This window comes from Anastrepha obliqua, chromosome 4 (genome assembly GCF_027943255.1).
Source record: "Anastrepha obliqua isolate idAnaObli1 chromosome 4, idAnaObli1_1.0, whole genome shotgun sequence".
Classification (NCBI taxonomy): Eukaryota; Metazoa; Arthropoda; class Insecta; order Diptera; family Tephritidae; genus Anastrepha; species Anastrepha obliqua.
This window is the reverse complement of record NC_072895.1, coordinates 101,002,451-101,022,440: the sequence shown is the minus strand read 5'-3', so window position 1 is coordinate 101,022,440 and position 19,990 is coordinate 101,002,451. Positions and strand designations below refer to the sequence as shown.

Genomic DNA, 19,990 nt, shown 5'->3' with positions numbered 1-19,990 from the left:
ATACATAGTGCACACATACATATATACATATATATCCAAAAATACAATATACTATTTTTTAATTGGTTAAAAACAATAGCCAGAAAATGAGCAAACAACTACCATTATTAATTGTATGTTGTTTGTTACTTCTTAATAATAATAATATTTGTTGTAAAAAACGCCAACGAATTCATGTTTTTGATTTTACTTTGCATAAAGCAAAACCTAAAAAAAGGGAATGAACTCTACTTTGAATCTGAATGGAAGATTAATTGGCGTTTGAACAGTTTTAAGTTTTCTGTGTATGAAATAAAAATTATTTAAAGCCAATTATAAAATGTTTTTCATTTGATAATGTCCATATATCGAGTTGTGTCGGGAGCGTGTCATTATTTTGTATTACAAAATTCTGGGTGACAAAATTCTGTAAATTGCAAAAAAATTCTGCTTTTTAAAATTCTGTTTTTTTTAAATTCTGCTTTTTTAAAATTCTGCTTTTTAAAATTCTGCTTTTTCAAAATTCTGCATGTTTAATGCGAAAAATTCTGCTTTATTCAAGTTTTGTGATTTTCGTCATACAAGAAGAGAGTCAAAGTTCTCATCTCCAGGTAATATTTGATTGCAAACATATGTACATACCAATGTACCTATAACTGTTATCAACTATAATTAATGTAGGTACGAGGGGATTCTGCTGTTTCCGTGGCGCCGCAATATTATGGCGGATTCTTATAGAACTCGACAAAAGAAAACGAAATGAAGGAGTAAAACTTGTTGATATCTCGCTTAGTTTTCGAGATATTGAATAAAAAAAAGGCTGCAAGGCCTCAATGGTTTTAACACGGAAAGGAGTTCTACGCAAAAATACTGTGGATTGCGTAGCCGGAGTTGGACTGATGAGGGTTATTTTTTTGAAGCGCGGCCGAAGCCCGCCCACGCAAAAAGGAGTTCTACGCAAAAATACGGTGGATTGCGTAGCCGGAGTTGGACTGATGAGGGTTATTTTTTTGAAGCGCGGCCGAAGGTCGCCCACGCGAAAAGAACTTCTACGCAAAAATACTGTGGATTCTATCGAAACTGAAGAAAAAATTATTATTATTATTTTTTATTTAATATCTCTAAAAAAATAATAATAATTAATTAAATAATGACATTACCTCTTTAACATTGTTAACATTATATTTTAATACAGAATTTTGTAATACAGAATTTTGAAAGCAGAATTTTAAAAAGCAGACTTTTAAAAAGCAAATTTTGTTTTTAGAATTTTGTACATACAGAATTTCGACACCAACCCGTTGTGTCTATTATTTACGCTTTTGAAGAGTGGGGTTTGGTTGTTGCTGCTTGTTGTGGAGGGGTTGTAACAGCACTCACTATTCGCCATAAGCACTTGGCCGAATACGAATCTAAATTCGTTATGTTCCGGTAGCGTAGACTCATCCACTCTAAACATTTTATAAATCCTATTTAGAATTCATTGCTTCATATAAAGAAACATCAAAATTATACAAAAGGAATTGCTGGGACAACTATCATATAAGCGTTAATTAATGGTACATTTTATAAATCCTATTTAGAATTCATTGCTTCATATAAAGAAACATCAAAATTATACAAAAGGAATTGCTGGGACAACTATCATATAAGCGTTAATTAATGGTATCTACCTACGTTACTGTTAACAATTAAAATCTCGAAGTGTTGATACTTGGTTTTATTTGAAAACTACGGAAACTACAGCATTAAGGGGTAACACCACTGAAGAAATTTCAAAAAATTGATTTTTTTTTATAAGCTTAAAAAATTCTTTGAACCTTTTAAAATACAGAACAAAAAGTTTTATACGTTACCGAAGTCTATTTCATAAATATTTTAAGCTTTTAACCAAGCGTTAGTGACTGCTACCTAACGACTTCTCCAAATTTCCACACTTTAAACGCGTTTTTCTCAAAACACGTTTTCTGAAATTGGCACGCAGCATAACTCAAACAATTTTAAATATTTTTAATCAGGTTTTTCACTACGTCTGTATAATAACCTTCTTAAGAGAAGAGCGTAGGGGATTTTCGATAGATTAATTTAAACGATTGTTATAATTATTTAAGTGCCGGTTTTTTAGTCCAAAATAGAGTTTTTTCCTTCAAATGCTTGCTAATTCCACAAAAATAAATATTTTTTAAATCCCCTACGTGTTTCTCTAGCTATTCTTATCTAGATTAAGAAAAAAAATGTTTCTTTGTTCCAGATAAAATTTTGCACCCTCTGTGCTGCGTGCCGCGGAGCTCCTTCAAGAGAAACCACATTACAAAAATGTCTCCAATGCCGCCATTTTGTAAAATTTTTCGATCAAACTTTGTAGTTTTGTATTTTAGTATATAAGTAATAACTTCCCAAATCAGAGTGATTGTTTCCCCTTTCCTTCTCTACAAAAAAATTCTTTAAAAATCGTGTTTATTTTACGCGTGTACAGTGGTGTTACCCCTTAAGGGGTTACATATGTACGTCCAACAGCGCTAAAAACTGTTTTTAGAAGGGATAACAATAGAAATAAATATAAAAAATTGTATACATTGTTTGGTAGTACTTAAACTTTATAAGAAAATGTATTTTAATTTTTCTTTACAAAAATCACGTGACCCAAAGTACAATGAATAAAAAAGTTGCTCCACCATCTGCATCATTTCTGTTGCTACAAAATGATGATTTAGTGATTACTTTAAATGCTACGGCGAACCAACTTTGCAATAAATTCTATTTTAGAATGAAAAGTAACGAATTTAAAGGCAAAGTCCTCTCTCGGCAAAGTAGCCCAACTCTCCTCATGTGTAGTACGAATTGGCATTAGTGGCCGTTGGACGCCAGCGGATGATGTCGTGTCAGCGCATCATGTTGCCTGCCTGCATGCCTCAATGCCGAACCGTGAGCACAGATGCTTTGCATGTGTTGTTGGGCGCGTCTCCTCGTGCTGTTGCCTTCAGGTTGAGAATGAGGCTTAGTGTGCCGCTGCGGCGCGACGTATGTGGAAAGGGGGGTATATGAGAGGTTCTGGATGTGACTGTGTTGAGTAGATGGCAAGACCTCAAGATGTCTGATAAAGCTAATTGCTTAATACTTTGATAACAGAACCCTATGGTATAATAGAGACGTAGGCCCCAAAAGCTATAAAAGGTAATTGGAGGAGTATCTCAAGGCTCTGCTCCAGGCCCGGCTCTGTGAAATATCATGTATGATGGGGTGCTACTTGTTGAACAACACGAACAAGCAAGCATTGTTGGGTATGCAGATGACCTAGCTGAAGAGGTCTCACGAAGGGTAGAGGACACCATCAATAAAATTAAGCAATGGCTACAATCGTCCGGGCTAAGACTAGCAAGCCATAAGACCCAACTGGTCTTACTACGGCTCATACGTATCTTTAGAAGATTCCACCTCCCAGGGCCGCATAAAAAAAAGAACGTCAAGATAACAGTCCGAATGGTCGAGTACATTCGGGTATTCGTTTTATCCTTCGACACACACTATTTTTTGTCGATTTTAAAGCTGCATTCCACAGCACGAAAAGAAATTGCCTGCAAGCTGAGATGTCTGAATTTGGTATCCCGGGAGACCTCGGAGTTTGTAACGGTGGCCACATGGGGAGTATCGTGGTGGTTGGCGCTTAATACCCAAACACGTGTAGAGATTATTTGGCTCGATGGGGAGTTGCATTGCAACCGAAAAAGAAATTTTCTCGGATTATAGAAACGACAAGGAATTCAATCGATAATTAAACTGCAGCCTTCCTGACCTTGAATAATTCACATCTACTCTGAAGATTAAAATTTCGCACTAAATACCTATACCAAGGAGATGTGGACATGGGCAACCAAAATTCCGACAATATCCTTGACGTTCCTTCTTTTGCTGATGCTGTCCTTTTCTTTTCGTTAATGCACTCTACAATTATTTGTTTAGATAATACAATCAGGTCGGTCGCTAGCGGGTGGCACCTGGGACAAGAATAAAGAAAATGAAAAACGATAGATCGATCACTGCTAAATTATTTTAGTCCATTGCCATTGACAGGAATCGGAGCTACGCATGGGGAAAACCTGTGGCAAAACGTAGCCTGCTCATATCGTCAGAAGTGTACACTCATGACGATACATAAACTCTTACAGTGAGTGAATATAACGCTTGATGACGTACCAACTAGTCGAGAGAGCTCTAATGACGTCCACGAACGCTTCACACATGCGCCTATCCTAACTCACCTGATCTTACATTGACAAATGATAAATATCTTTGTACGCTAGCGTAAAAGTGCTGCAATCCTCTTTCCAATTTATGTTAGTTCGTTTAACCGGACGTTCACATCGAAATTCAAAAATAGTTCAGCGCTATAAAATCGAGACAAAATACTCAAATACTTGGTTTTCAATTGGATTCTCTCGCTTATGCGGCATCACATACACACACACAGCTCACTATTTACAGTTTCAAGTATTGTACTGATTGTAAAGTATTGATTGAATGTAAAGGGTGATCAGATTGGTGGTACTTTTTCCAATAGGGTGTTTTGACAGATCACGCGTGACTACTGTCAAACTAAACACATAATTTTTTTCAAAATTCATTGACATTTGATCATGGAAATTACGAAAATCGACGCTCTGTGAAAAGTGTTCATCGCGCGCCCAGACCCACTTATGGTATTCAGCGATGAGGCCCATTTTTTGCTTAATGACTACGTTGAGACCAGCCAGTGTATCCATTAAAAACAACAGTTTGGTGCGGCTTATGGGCTGGCGGAATCATCGGCCTATATTTCTTCAAATACGAGGCGCCAATGCAACAACGAATAGTTAACGCTATCGCGCCACGTTAAACGACTTTTTGATGCCGGAAATTGAAGCCCGTGATCTCCAAAACATTTTATTTCAACAAGACGGCGCTACTTGCCATACATCCCGTGAAACAATGGATTTACTGCGTCGTCGTTTATCGTCCTGTTTCGGACCAGTGGATTGCTAACCAAGAACGTGTGATATTACACCTTTGGACAGCTCCGATTGCTGCATTGGAAGCCAACATTACTAAAGTTATTCCCGAAATACCGGCTGAAATCCCCCAGTGAGTCATTTTAAATTGGTGTTTCCGGATGGCCAAATTACGGCAGTTGCGGCCAACTCTTGAAAGGGATTATACTAAAAAATAATTAAGATTGCTCAATCAATTTGAATTTGCGTTGTTTTATTTCGATTTAAAATCTGATACCTCTAAATTGATCACCCTTTATAAATTATTTGAAAAAATGTTGCTTAAACCACCGCAGCAAGACTGAAAAAAAGAATGCGCACATTCAAGTTCAAAAATGAGGGTAACTGTGGTCATGACGTGCCTGTACATATGTATTTAAATGATAAACACGATGTGGAGAATAAAAGGGTCGCTCCATCCGAGTGTGACTACTCTGTTTTGGCGATTTTGACAATTGAGTGACGTCAGTGCAGAAAATAAACAAACCCTTGTGTGCAAATGTATGCATGTGCAAATAAACAATGGCTCACAGCTATTTCGTGTGATCATTTATTTAAAAGAGGATATGCGATATTTTTTATTTAAGTATAATTTTCAAAAATGTGCATGCGAAGATATATATGTATGTATGTACATACATACATATACGTGAATGGTAGACACCAATAAATAAATTCAAAGTAACCTTAATTTTAGAAGCAGATAAACAATAAAAACAAAATACAGCGTAAAACGACCTCACGGCTTGTGATTATAAACTTGAATATACTGGGATGGCCCATCTGAAGAAACACGCGCAGAAAAAGGTAGCTGAAAATGTGAACTGAAGCACCCCACTGTTCAGCCTATAATATCATAGATATAACGCTGTGTCAAAAGAAGTTCAACTGATACTTGGAAAGTCTTGTAATCCCACTGCTATTCGAAGAATTCTACGTAAAACTATTTGTTAGTAAACATATGAAGTCCAGTGGTTTACAAGCGCGCGGAAGCATTTTGCCCAGAGTAAACGCGGAAAAAGAAAACCGATAATGGACTTCAAACGAAATAGTTTGATTGCATTATATTTGACTGGAAAGTCACAACCAACGAGTGTTCGTGAGCTCGAGCACATTAAAGTAAATAAAGTTTTTGTTTATCGCACCATTAGTCGTTACACTGATATTTGTAGCATCGCGAAACGTCATGGAAGTGGTCATCAAAAGACTGCAACGTCAAGTGAAATGGTTCAAAAAGTGAAGAAGGAACTTGAGCGAAATAGCCAATGAAGTGCCAATCAAATGGCGAAAGAACTGAAAATATCTGACGTTAGCATTCGCCGCATGCCGAAAAATGATATCTAAGTCAAGTCTTACAAGATCTAAACGGCACTTGACCTCACACCAAAGCAGCTACAAGTCAGACTTGAGAGAGCGAAGGAGTTGTTCTGCTTGGCCGAAAGCGGTCAATTTCTGAACATTGTGTTTTCTGACGAGAAATTTTTTCAAATTGAACAATTCGAAAACTCCCAAAACGATAGGGTTTATTTGACCGATCGTTCATACGAGAATTTGAGTCAACCACCAGGAGGCAGCACCCGCCACAAGTAATTGTTTGGGCCGTTGTAACCGCAGATGGACGCTCTCCAATCGTTTACATCAAGCCTGGCGTCCAAGTAAATGCGAAATATTATCGGGAAAGTATTCTGGAGGTTGCTTTGAAGCCGTGAGCAGATAAACATTTCGGTGGCAGACCATGGGCGTTTCAACAAGATTCGGCACCGTCTCACAAAGCTCGCGTGAACAAAGAATAGCTAAAAAACAACGTTCTAAACTTCACAACGTCCACACAATGGCTCTCAAATTCACCAGACGCGAATCCGATGGATTATTCTCTTGGGGCCATTTTGGAGAGCAAGGTCCGAACTAAAATATTCACCAGTCTCGAGGCGCTGAAAAAAGCCATTGTCCGCGAGTGGGCCAAAATACCTGCAAGTCACATTCGGGCAGCTTACGATTCATTTCTAGACAGTCTCAAGGCCATAGTCAAGGCAAAAGGTGGCAATATCGAGCAAAAGTAAATTGATTCTTAATTTTGTATTATTTTCACAATTTTTTTAATTTGAATTGATTAAAAGTAATTTTTCAAACTAAATTTATGTCCTTTTTAATTGGTTACACTTCGAGTGCCGAACCATGTACTTTATTTTTACTCAAGGTACAATAAAGAAAATGATTCAAAGCACTACATTTTTCTCAACTATCTTCGGGGAAGATTTTATGAAAGATGCCTATGTTTTTGATCGAAAACTGGCAGTTCGTTTATGAGTGAAGTGCCTGAGTTCAAATACTCTGAAGATATGGCATTTTTAAGCGAAACGTCTTCGCAAAGAGTGTAAGTAAAGCTTTTTTTATATTTCTTTTGTGTCAATATATGCATTAATTTGCTTGAAAATATTTTTCTTACCAAAATTTGCCAATTGCTTCTGGAGCGATGCTCATAAATTTGACGTTTCTTCTCATTTGACAATCACTGTTGCTGGCGAAATTTCAAGTGACTACAAAGTACCGTTAATTTTTGGCAATCTGTTTTTGCGAGCTGAACAAAAATAAGAAAATTGCCAAAATTGTCAACAAAAAATTGTCAAAAATCAACGGTATTTTGTGATTGAATTTGATAATAAAAGCAAACTCCATTTGACTATTATTTTTAATTCCACATTCAAACATGTGAGCAATTCTTTGAGCACCTGTATGTAAATATGTTTTTATACACACCTATTCGTATAAATACCCAAGAGCGAGTACGTTAGCCAAAAGTGTTGCAAAAGTGATAGTAGCCCGGAAGGCAGAATCATTGACTGCTTTTATTTTTGAAAACTAAAAATATCCCTTTGCCGCGAACTGTAAAGAAAAAAAGTCAAATGAAACGAAGCGTAGTAAGGCAAAACCAAAGGAGATGTACATACAAATGCGCTTGCAAAGACGTTTTGTACTTAAAAATAATTTAAAATTAACGCAAAAATCGGTTGTCTGTTGTACGAGCTGCTAGTAATTAGTAGGCAGCGCTGCCACAGTTTCCATTATGTGGAATAGTATTTTATATTTTATAATTACAGGTAAAACGTTTGATGGCAGCTGCATCAAAAAAATTATTGAATTTTGAGAGCGAAGTGACTTATCATTTTATATTCTCTTTTAAGTGAAATTTTATATGTTTTATATATATTTTTTATAAGTTTTAAGTCTTCAACATATACCGCTCGATTGTTCAGATTAGTTGAGTAGAGAGGCTTACCAAGCTAAACAAGTTGTAATAATTTTTTTACATAAAATTATTTTGTGCAATTAATTAATTAACTCTATCTATAAAAATCTTAAATTTTCTAGCGAAATCTCAATATAAATTTAGGTTTGGTGGAAGCGGCTGTCTACTATGGTACACACTCCGGTTCATAACTCATTGTGATGCTGCGTGGGAAACTTGTCCTTATCTCTTCTCAAGCCAGTGAGCACTTTTCAAAAATTTTAAAGATTCCTGATTTCCACAGTACTGAGATCTTCCAACTCATTAAAAATAATCTACCTAAAATGGTGAATCCACGTCTGGATAGAGCAGGACAATGGCACAGAAAGTGCGAGATCTTCTCTTCTTCATCTAGACAGCTTCTGCAGAAGTCATGTGCTTGCACGCTTCTGCTATGAGGCAGTGCCCCCTGTTATAACGGAAATCAGTGTGCTGAGGCTGTGCTTATTTTGGCTTAGCAGAAATTCTGTGCGTTTAGCATTGAGGGTTGGTCACAACTGCCAATATTAGTATTCAAATATTTTAATTAATTTATTTAATTTTTTAAAACAATATTTTAATATACTTTTTGACGAAGCGACCGCTTTAATACTATTTAAACTTGTTTGAACTTTACTCACATTTTTTTTGTTTAAAGAACGCATTAATATCTCAAGACCATTGTGTCGGAATTTCAATTCGATAGGAGTAAAATTTCCGAAGTTATGAGTATTTGCGCGTCCGTTGCGCTCCAGGCCTTGACTTTAAAACGTTTCTTTTGTTATTTTCGAAGTCCAATTAGACCAATCGTTTTGCAATTTTGCACGGTTCTCCTCCACTTAATTCACCAAGTATCCAGTTTTTCTGGAAGTTTTTCTGATTTTTGTTTGTTTTTTAATCACTAACCTTGCCAATATCAAATTATCTAATTTTTCGGTATTTGGCTTCCATGTGCTAGCAAAAATTAAAAAAAAGTCCCCTCGAGGATACCTCGAAAACATCTCCTTCAACAAATTCATTTTTATTACTTGGTTTAAGATGATTCTGTTGCTAGTTATGAAGTACACCGCAAACCACATTTTTTTCGAGGCGTCTTCGAAGGTTCACTGCCACTCGCTCAGTTTTCAATATTTTGCCAAATGAATTGAGTTAAATAAATATATATTATTCAATATCTCCTTATTATACGGAAATTGACTGAATAAACTAACACGATTTGAATCGAAAAAAAAACAATTTTTTAAACATGCCTTTTTCACCGAAAACGTGAGTGTGTTTGAAATTGAAAGATAAATTGCGTGAACATTTCTAGTGTAAGCCTCATGCTACGGTGAACTCCACGTGAATGCTATTTCCAAAATTTTATTTTCTGGAGCCAAACCAATGAGTGCTACAAACAAATTAACCCCACAAAAGCAAAGGCTAAATACTTCTTAATGATAAACTACAACAAAATAACTAGACTAGACATCACTTATTAACTAAATTTCTGAAATACACGAACTTATATCACAAGATTTAGTCCAAACAGTAGTATTTACAAAGATATTTCTTACCCAGAAAACAAATTTTTTCACTCTTAACAAAATACATATACTTATAGACTAAGCAAACTTAAGCTCTAGTAGCCATAGCTTTAAGTAGTTCATAGTTACCTCAATTACCTACTGAAAATTTCGTGGATCGACCGGATCCCCAATTCTGAAGTGCTTCGCAGAGTTAATTGCAAAAGAGAGCTTCTAAGATGCATTAAACGCAGAAAAACAGCCTTCCTCGCCCCCATATTTTTATCGAAATTATAAATACAGGGTGGGCCATATAGCGTTTGCTTTTTGAACCACCTATTTTTTTGAGAATGGTAACACAAATGACATGTCAAATGTGTTCATAATTTACTTAAAGGTTTGACATTTACGAAATGGGACGCTATACGCTTGAACAAAATTGGGAAATATTGAAAACCTATTTCCAAAGTGGTGAGTCTTCTTCTTCTTTTCTGGTGAAACTCATTTTCACATTGGTGGCTACGTCAATAAGCAAAATTGTCGGATTTGGGGCTCAGAAAATCCACACGTTACTGTAGAGAAGCAAATGCATCCACAACGAGTCACTGTTTGGTGCGGTTTTTGATCTGGCGGCATCATCGGACCATTTTTTTTTTTCGAAAATGAGCGAGGAGCCGCGGTTACAGTAAGTGGCGAGCGTTACCGTGACATGCTCAACGAGTTTTTGTTTCCAAAAATTGAAGAGAATGGCATGGACGACATTTGGTTTCAACAGGACGGTGCAAATTGTCACACTGCCAAAGTTACACTCGAACTTTTGACTACCGTTTTTGAAAACCGAATAATCAGCCGAAATTCCGATATCAATTGGCCGCCTCGGAGCTGTGATTTAAGCCCGTTGGACTATTTTTTATGAGGAGCTGTTAAGGACAAATGCTATGCGAACCATCCAGAGACGATTGATGCTTTAAAACACGAAATCGAAGTTGCCATTCATGAAATTGGAGCCCAAACAATCGAAAATGTGCTTAAAAATTGGGTTGATCGAATGGCCTACTGTAAAGCCAGTCGTGGCAGTCATTTGAACGATATTATTTTTTATTCATAAATGACAATTTTCAAAATAAAATAAAAAAGTTTGAAAAAATATTGATTAATTTTTTATTTTATAGCCGATTTAAAAAGCAAATTTTACATGGCCCACCCTATATAATCTTCTTCAACTTATACTAAAAGGAAAGAGTGAAGGAAGACGAGGCATAGGAAGAAAGAAATTATCATGGCTGCGGAATATACATTAATGGATTGGAGTTGAAAATATTGGTCATCTTTTTAAGTTAGCCAGAAACACAGATACTTTTTGAAATATTTAAAAAAATGATAGATTTGTATTTATATGTTTTTTTGTAAACATTCTTTTTTAACCATTTTATTTCTATGCATTGAATTTTATACATTTTCTTTTGCTTATAATGTATTATTATATTATATTATTATATATGTATGATCGCCTACATTCGGTAACGAATTGCAAATAAAGAAGAAGAAGTTACCTTGTAAAATTTTATTTTATAAGGCAACCAATAAAAATAAAAAATAAAAATATTTATATAACTTATCATGAATTTCTCATAGCAAAAAAAAAATGCGAACATTTTTTACCAATGAAATTAATGACAGCTATTCTACGTTACCGAAATGACACCGATTTTTATTCGTTCACGGATTTGATACCCAAGTACCATTCCCCATATGTATGTATATATATATGGGAAATGTTTATGTTACTACAATAACAACAACAGCTAAATACGAGTATAAACAGATGCACTCATTAGTCCCACTTGGTTTATATTGTTTAGATGTGAAAAAAATTTACGAAACAGAAACCAGTGCTGAATATTTAATTAAATTGAAATCAAAATTTAAAAAAATTATGACACAGCCTGAAAATCAACTATTTTTAATTTGATTTTAATTTTTGTTACGCTTTTTTATTTACCATATACCGTTGGAGCACGCGCTCTCTATAGAGAATCAAATAGTCGAAAATAAGCGAGTACAATTTTGCTTTTATCTTACATAAAATAAATTTTCTCGAATACATAAGCACAAATTGGGATAAAATTAGGATAAAATTAGCGCAATTGTCAACAGGTGGCAATGATGTACGTAACGTAATTTTGCTGATTTCAATTAGTGCAAGCTAATGGGTTTTTTTTTGTCAAAAAACGAAACTAGGAGTAGCTGTTGATTGTTGGGACACTTTTAAAATACCCTACGTAGGAAATTTTTTCATGCACAAATATGAAGATTTTTTTAACAATTTAAATAACCTTATTAAAAACATTGTCAAATTGTATGCAAAGAAACCAGCACAAGTACATACATACCTATATGGAAATTTTAAAAAGTTTTTTTCCATTTAACACAATACTAATGGCACTTAAATTTTCAGTGTAGGGCTCTTGGAACTCGATCTATTTGGCTCATTTAGTGTCTGCTTCTTGCTGACTTTATTGCTCAATTACGAATGGATTGCCGTTGGGGTAGACATTAAATTCGGAACGTTAAGCATTTTAAGTTTTACAAATTTCTGTGCACAAATGCAGAGTTACAGTGAAAAAGTAAAACTTGTAAAAAGTGCGAGTTTTCCAAGGTTAGTTTAATTGTGAAGATACTCTTATATAAAAAATAAGACAAGTAAATAGTAAAAATTAAGTTTTTTAATGTGTCCTAAAAACATAGGAATTGCGCAAAAAAAAGGCTTCATACATTGAAAATCAACCAAATAAGATAAAACAAAAATTTGAATATTTTTTTTCATTATTCATACACAAAATTCATTAAAGAGTGACAATTAATAAAAAGTGTAATAATATACTTAAAAATAAAAAAAAAAAAAAAAAATAGAATAAAAAAATTAATTATAGTTTGCCGCATAAATAATAAAATTTTTAATAAAATAAAATATAAATTGAAGCATAATTTCCGTCTTTATGAAACAACAATTTAAGTAATGTAGTGACAAATAATAAATGTCTAAGAAATTTTGTAAAAATTTCCCTAAACTATATTATATATTCATTAAAAAATTGGTTACCATAACTATAGTGTGATAGATATACAAGGTGGCACAAAAATTAATTGCCCTATTGGAAGATTTATAATTTTTGCAAATGGCGTCAGATGTTAATTGTATTTGACACTTGTGAAATAGACAACGGCAAAATTTATTTTATATTAATATAATTTTTTATTTTTTGTGAAAAAGTTATTCAAAAACTAATTGGGATGACTAATTTTGTGCCACCTTGTATAAGTACAAGCGTAATAAAATTCTGAATAAAATGAAATATAAATTAAAATATTTTATGTAGCAAATTATTGTGGACATACATTTTTTATATAATATAGTCTTCGACACTCGAAGTGTAACCAATTAAAAAGGCCATAAATTTAGTTCGAGAAATCACTTTTAATCAATTCAAATTAAAAAAATTGTGAAAATAATACAAAATTATATTAAGAATCAATTTACTTTTGCTCGATATTGCCACCTTTTGCCTTGACTATGGCCTTGAGACTGTCTAGAAATGAATCGTAAGCTGCCCGAATGTGACTTGCAGGTATTTTGGGCCACTCGCGGACAATGGCTTTTTTCAGCGCCTCGAGACTGGTGAATATTTTAGTTCGGACCTTGCTCTCCAAAATGGCCCAAAGAGAATAATTCATCGGATTCGCGTCTAGTGAATTTAAGAGTCATTGTGTGGACGTTATGAAGTTCGGAATGTTGTTTTTGAGCCATTCTTGATTCACTCGAGCATTGTGAGACGGTGCCGAATCATGTTGAAACGTCCATGGTCTGCCACCGAAATGCTTGCCTGCCCACGGCTTCAAAGCAACCTCCAGAATATTTTCCCGATAATATTTCGCATTTACTTGGACGCCAGGCACGATGAAAACGATTGGAGAGCATTCATGTGCGGTTACAGCGGCCCAAACAATTACATGTGGCGGGTGCTGCCTCCTGGTGGTCAATCGTTGACTCAAATTCTCCGACGAACGGTCGGTCAAATAAACCCTATCGTTTTGGGAGTTTTCGAATTGTTCAATTTGAAAAATTTTCTCGTCAGAAAACACAATGTTCAGAAATTGACCGCTTTCGGCCAAGCAGAACAACTCCTTCGCTCTCTCAAGTCTGACTTGTAGCTGCTTTGGTGTGAGATCAAGTGCCTTTTAGATCTTGTAAGACTTGAGTTAGATATCATTTTTCAGTATGCGGCGAATGCTACTGTCAGATATTTTCAGTTTTTTCGCCATTTGATTGGCACTTCATTGACTATTTCGCTCAAGTCCCTTCTTGCTTCCGCGCGCTTGTAAAAAATACTCTGGACTGTCATTTAGCCAACTAACAGACAGCTGATGCCCGTGATGCCCGTGAAATAAAATAAACTAAATGTCAATGGACACTTTTCGTAGTATTAGTTTAATTATAAAAACAATAATAAAGTTTGCTGTTTTATTTGTTAAATGGGCCTTCAGTTCACAAAAAAAAAAACAGAACAGCTTAAATCATAAATAGATATGGTAACTATTTCTTTATAAATTAAGTTCATAAAAAAGTAATAAATAATAAAGTGCGCCATAAAATATGGTCGAAATGGTAATTTTTTAATAATATATACATTCAATTAATTCAAATAATAATTATAATAACTAAAAAACTCTTGAAAAAATTAAAATATAAAAAGAAATATTTTGTTTTGTTTTTCCTCTTACATAAATCAAATTAAAAGAAAAGCTAATAAAATTCTACTTATTAAAATAATTATAGCTTCAATTGTAAATAATAATAATAATTAAAAAATACAAATAAAATTAAATAATAAGAAATAGTTTCGGAATAAAAAAAAGTTGAAATATAAATTTTTTCAAAACTTCCTATGAAGATATTTACATAAGTATATATATATATAATTGGCGCGTACACCCTTTATGGGTGTTTGACCGAGCTCCTCCTCCTTTTTGTGGTGTGCGTCTTGATGTTGTTCCACAAAATGGAGGGACCTACAGTTTCAAGCGACTCCGAACGGCAGATATTTTTATGAGGAGCTTTTTCATGGCAGAAATACACTCGGAGGTTTGCCATTGCCTGCCGAGGGGCGACCGCTATTAGAAAAATGTTTTTCTTAATTTTGGTGTTTCACCGAGATTCGAACCGACGTTCTCTCTGTGAATTCCGAATGGTAATCACGCACCAACCATTCGGCTACGGCGGCCGCAGTATGCAGTCATAAAACCGGCACTGTGTAACAAAATGCCGATTTTGAGCCCTAATTAAACATTTTTTTCTGCGTTGAAAATATGATAAATAAATTTAAAAAAATTTTAAATTGGGTTTGTATGAATATGTAAAGAAGGTAAAAACTATTTAAATTCGCTTTCGAGAAATACATTTTTTTTATTAATCATAATAATATAAAATCAATGGGCCTGGCTGCCAATTCCAACTTTCGAAATGTCTTCATTTCAATTACTTCGAGATAAAACTCAGCTCAAATAGAGGCGACAGAAGCTTTGATCGAAAGAGTGATTCAGGTCATTGACCGGAATGTCCTTCAGGATGTTGGTACAAGCCTTTTGGATGGCCTCTACGGACGCAAAACGTTTTCCTTTCATTGCCAAATGCAATTTTCCGAATAGGTAGAAGTCACAGGGAGCCATATTAGGCGAATACGGTGAGTGATTGATGGTTAAAATGCAACAAACGCTTCAAAACGCCAAGATAGAAAATAGCATTAACGGTTTGGTCCGTCGGCTCGAGCTCTTTGTGGACACCTCCCTTGAAATCGTAAAAACAAATGAGCATCGGCTTGATGAGCTTCTCTAAATGCGATTTTTTGGGTGGTGGCTCGTCTGGGACCTTTTATACGGCACTTTGATGCTTCATTTCAGGTTCATGTTGGAAACACCACGTTTCATCACCAGTTAAAATGTTGCACAGGAAGTTCTGGTCTTTTTCTCGCTTCTTTAATGAGGTCTTTCGAATGTTGAATTTTGAGCAATTTTTGGTACATTCCTTTCGTAAGCCCAAATGATCAGTTAAAATGCGATAAATCGATGTTTTGGAGATATTCAAGTCCGATTCCATGAATTTCGATGATGACTTCGTTTCATTTTACGAATTTTACGAACAATTTCGATGGAGTTTTCGGTGATTACTGATTTTCGGCGGCCCGTATGTTCATTGTCATTTATGTCCTCACAACCATCTCTGAAACGTGTAAACTACTCATGCACTCTGACACGAGATAGACAATCATCGACATAAACTTTTTTCATCAATTCAAATGTTTCGGTAAACGTTTTACCGATTTTAAACTCATTTTTGTACCGATAGCACAAACATTTAGACACTTTAGACACAATAACTTCGCTTCCACTGAACCGAATGTCACCAAGCTTTCCTTGTAAGTCAGATAAGGATCTAACTTCCAACGCACTAACTCATTAAAGAGATGGCTCCATCAAAAACATTTTTATGACGCCACTCTTCTTTATTTTGGACTCCACCTTGTATTTTAAACCTTTAGTGCAGCGGATATGGCCCGAATAAACTCTCCGTTACGGCGGGCGCCGAGCAAGCAAATTTAGGTCAATAAAATTAAATAATTAGTGCTTTGCTATCAATAGTTTTTCTGGCTACGTACAATAACTAACTCGGATCTGCTGAAAAAAAGCTAACAAGCTTGACGTGGCGACTGGAATTCGAAAAAGAAAGTGGCAGTGAATGCCCTATACGCTTTGAAAAAGTGAGGACTACGAAGCTCGTGTTAAAATTTGAGACTAATCGGTTTAGCCGTTTTCGAGTGATGTTGGCTACCGACTTTGAACACCATTTTGAGAAAAAGTCGTTTAACTTAACGCGTTGTACTTTCAAGCACTCTGAAACGCATTTTCAAATTTGCGTGTAACTTCGAAAATATTCACCGCAACGATGTTAAATTTTCTGTGTGTATTCTTAAATATATATATATTAAGAAAAAAAATAAAAATAAAAAAAATTGATTTTTTGAAAATTCTAACTGTAATAATAATAATATAGTCATAAAAATAATATAACTCAAATTACTTAAGGCTGGGGCTTAGTGCTTTATTATTTTTTTTCATAAAACTTACTAAATATTTTAATAAATTTTACTAAACTTTTATGGCGTTTTGTTTCTTCCGATGAACTTTCAGCAGACAGCTGGTGGCCACCTCAGACTTATCACCAGGCGATGTTATTTTGGAGGAGCAACCACTTCTCGTGGCCCCACATTGGGAGTGCGAACAGATGAAATGCAGCCAATGTATGCAGGCCTCGTTTGTGATGTGCAAGTAAAGTCTATCTCAACAAGAGAAATTTCTTAAGCGACTTACTCATTCTTTTGTGGCGCAATGCACATATTTTACACACACGCACACATACACACAAATACACTGATGTACATTTCTATACAGGAAATGCGAAATCTTTCCGCTTTGCATCGACTGCACAACTCACCCTGCCTTCGATTGTGATTTCTTCTGTAATGCCGCAGCTAAGATTTCCAAAAATCTGCTTGTTGAAAATTATGCCATTTTCGGAGTGCTCAAATTGTTGTTGCTCATGGAGAATCCAGAATGCAGCGAATACTGCGCAGTATTGAGTGCCACACCGGGCGCCACTGTTGTAGATAGCGATGCATGGCAGGAGCGCGAAGTTCAAATCATCACACCAATACTACAGTCCGGCATAGCGAGCGCCTTCAAGCGGGTCAAGATCACCCACGAATTACTGCACACACTCTGCTGGCGCATCGATGCTAACGCTTTCGAAGTGACCGCAAGCGACGGCAACACGCTGAAAGGGGTTTACGTGTGCGGCGCGCAGCTGCCCCATAATTGTGTACCCAATACAGTGATCACCTTCGACGAGGAGTTCAGCCTAAAATTGTATGCATCGGTGCGCATACGTGCCGGTGAAATCATCTACAACTCCTATACGAATCCACTAATGGGTACCAGCCAACGACATCATGAGCTCCGTCTCACGAAAGGCATCGAGTGTACGTGTGCGCGTTGCAGTGATCCACTTGAGCTTGGCACGCATATGAGCTCGCTCAAATGTCGAAAATGTGCCGGCGGTTTTGTAGTGTGTACGACGTCCGTACGTAATGGCAAAAGTAGTGGTGAGTGGAAATGCGTCAATTGTGGCGCATTTATGGCGGCGGATGAGGTGAAACAACTGCTGGTGGATGTCGGCGAGGCGCTATTGGAGACCAACAGTGAACTGTTCGCATACGAGTGTCTGCTGGAGAAGTACAGCGCACATTTTCATCAGAATCATTTTGTATTGGTGGAAATCAAACAGAATATTGCCTCCATACTGCGCGCCATCCTCATGAATCCCATGTGTGTGCCTGGCAAGGATTTGTTGGAACGCAAATTGCAATTGTGCGAAGAAATGATGCCGTTGGTACGTGCAGTGCTGCCGGGTATTTCGAAATTGTACGGCATTGCATTGTATGAATATCTGTTGTCTTATATGGAACTGGCTGAGTTGGTTTACGAAGACAAAGAAGCAGCGGATGCGGCGTTGGTATTTCAAGTGAGCAATGCAATTTGGTGGAGGTTCCTCAGTGAAGCATATATAACTAAAAATGTGTCGTATTTTCTTGTTGTTTAGGAAAAATTGGAGAACGCGCGAGATATTGCTGCTAAAGCTAAAGAAATGTTACGCTTCGAGCCGAGCAATTCACCAGAAGGGCACTTGTTGAGTCGCATAGCCATGGAGCAGAAACGCATCGAGGATAATTTACGGCAGCTTAATTCCAAAAGAAATGGTGCTTAAATTAATAAAAATAAATTTTAAAATTAGATTTCTGATACTGAATGTTGGGGAGATGTTACTTATAAATAAAGTCGTGCAACAAAATGAAACGAAAAGTAAAATAAATTCTTTGAAATGATTTGATGAGATGGGTTGAGGAGATTATTTTTCACAAGACTGATGATGGATGAGATTACTTCTCTAGATTACTAGGTTTATATCTAATTTTCAGCTAATATATTATATGTATGTACACTACAAAGTGGCGCAAAATTAATCACGTTTTTGTAAATTTGTAAATGGCATCGTACGTCAATCATATTTGACACTTGTGAACCAGACAGCCGCAGTATGCAAAAAGAAAACCAATGAAGCGCGCAAAGGTCAAAATAAAGCTGTCCATCACTCAAAATATTTTTTATTTAGTAAAAAAATTATGCAAAAACTAAATTGGATAATTCATTTTGCGCCCCCTTGTACAAAATACGAATGCCACAAAACTTTCGTTTGCTTAAGTAGATGAAATGAAAACAAACGAATTTCGTGCAAGTACAAGGTGAAGTCCAAAATTAACAAGACTGGCGTCATAAAGATGTTTTTGATGGCGCCATTTTTTTAAGGAATTAGTGCGTTGGAAGTTAAATCCCTAGCTGACTTCCAGTGAAAGCTTGGTGACATTCGGTTCAGTTATTGCTTCTAAAGTGTCAGCATGTTTGTGTCATCGGTACAAACATGAGTTTCGAACAAAGAGCTAATATACCTAAAATTTTGTTTTAAAATCGGGCCGTCCAAAATCAGTAATCACCGTGAACTCCATCGAAATTGCTCGTAAATTTATCAAAAATGAACCGAAGTTATCATTGAAATTCGTGGAATCGGAGTTGAAAATCTCTAAAACATCGATTTTTTGCATCCTGAAGGACATTCCGGTCAATGACCTGAAACACCCTTTCGAAAAGCTATTATATCGCGCAAAACAGTGTATCGATGTCAGAGGAGACTGTTTTGAATAAATAAACTCGAAGTTATCAGAACAAAGCTCCTGTCATTCCTATTTTAGCTCAGTCTTGTTTATTTTGGACTTCCCCTTGCACAGCATGCGGCAAAAATAACGGAGAAAATTCGACGGGTATGTATTGATTGGATAGAGAAATGATGCCACTCTGGTCACCGTATATAATTAAATTTTTTATAACGATTTTCCGATTATTATTACAATAAAATATACAATACACTTAAGGTTCCGGAATCGACCAAAATAAAGTCATTTAAAGAGTTTCGGGTGTGTTTATAATTGCAGAGCTCGGGAGCTGTGATAATAGCAGAGAAAATTGTAAATGGAAATCCCGCAAGGATGATG

At 35.8% G+C, this 19,990-nt stretch overlaps 2 protein-coding genes across 3 annotated transcripts in view; one reads left to right on the top strand and one right to left on the bottom strand.

Annotated features, from left to right (window-relative positions):
• The first annotated feature begins 12,316 nt into the window (after positions 1-12,316).
• On the top strand, positions 12,317-18,769 carry LOC129243766 (uncharacterized). 2 transcript variants are annotated; one of them, XM_054881052.1, is made up of 4 exons: positions 12,317-12,432; positions 17,022-17,156; positions 17,280-18,408; positions 18,487-18,769. In XM_054881052.1, the coding sequence occupies exons 1-4, from the start codon at positions 12,380-12,382 to the stop codon at positions 18,649-18,651; spliced, it is 1,482 nt and encodes a 493-aa protein (XP_054737027.1). In that variant the 5' UTR covers positions 12,317-12,379; the 3' UTR covers positions 18,652-18,769. The 2 variants fall into 2 exon arrangements, with proteins under 2 accessions (XP_054737027.1, XP_054737026.1); XM_054881051.1 differs by having other exon boundaries at positions 17,019-17,156.
• Positions 18,560-19,990, bottom strand: part of LOC129243768 (uncharacterized) — a 53,972-nt gene continuing 52,541 nt past the window's right edge. The window contains exon 2 of the transcript XR_008582345.1: positions 18,560-18,646. The gene's annotated coding sequence lies outside the window, so the exon portion shown is untranslated. The remainder of the gene's footprint in view (positions 18,647-19,990) is intronic.

Bases quoted from the DNA above. Each gene is read 5' to 3' on its own strand.
- LOC129243766 (XM_054881051.1), top strand. From the start codon at position 12,380: ATGCAGAGTTACAGTGAAAAAGTAAAACTTGTAAAAAGTGCGAGTTTT. The intron at 12,433-17,018 runs GTTAGTTTAATT...ATGAACTTTCAG, and splicing joins AAAAGTGCGAGTTTTCCAAG to CAGACAGCTGGTGGCCACCT. The intron at 18,409-18,486 runs GTGAGCAATGCA...CTTGTTGTTTAG, and splicing joins ATGCGGCGTTGGTATTTCAA to GAAAAATTGGAGAACGCGCG.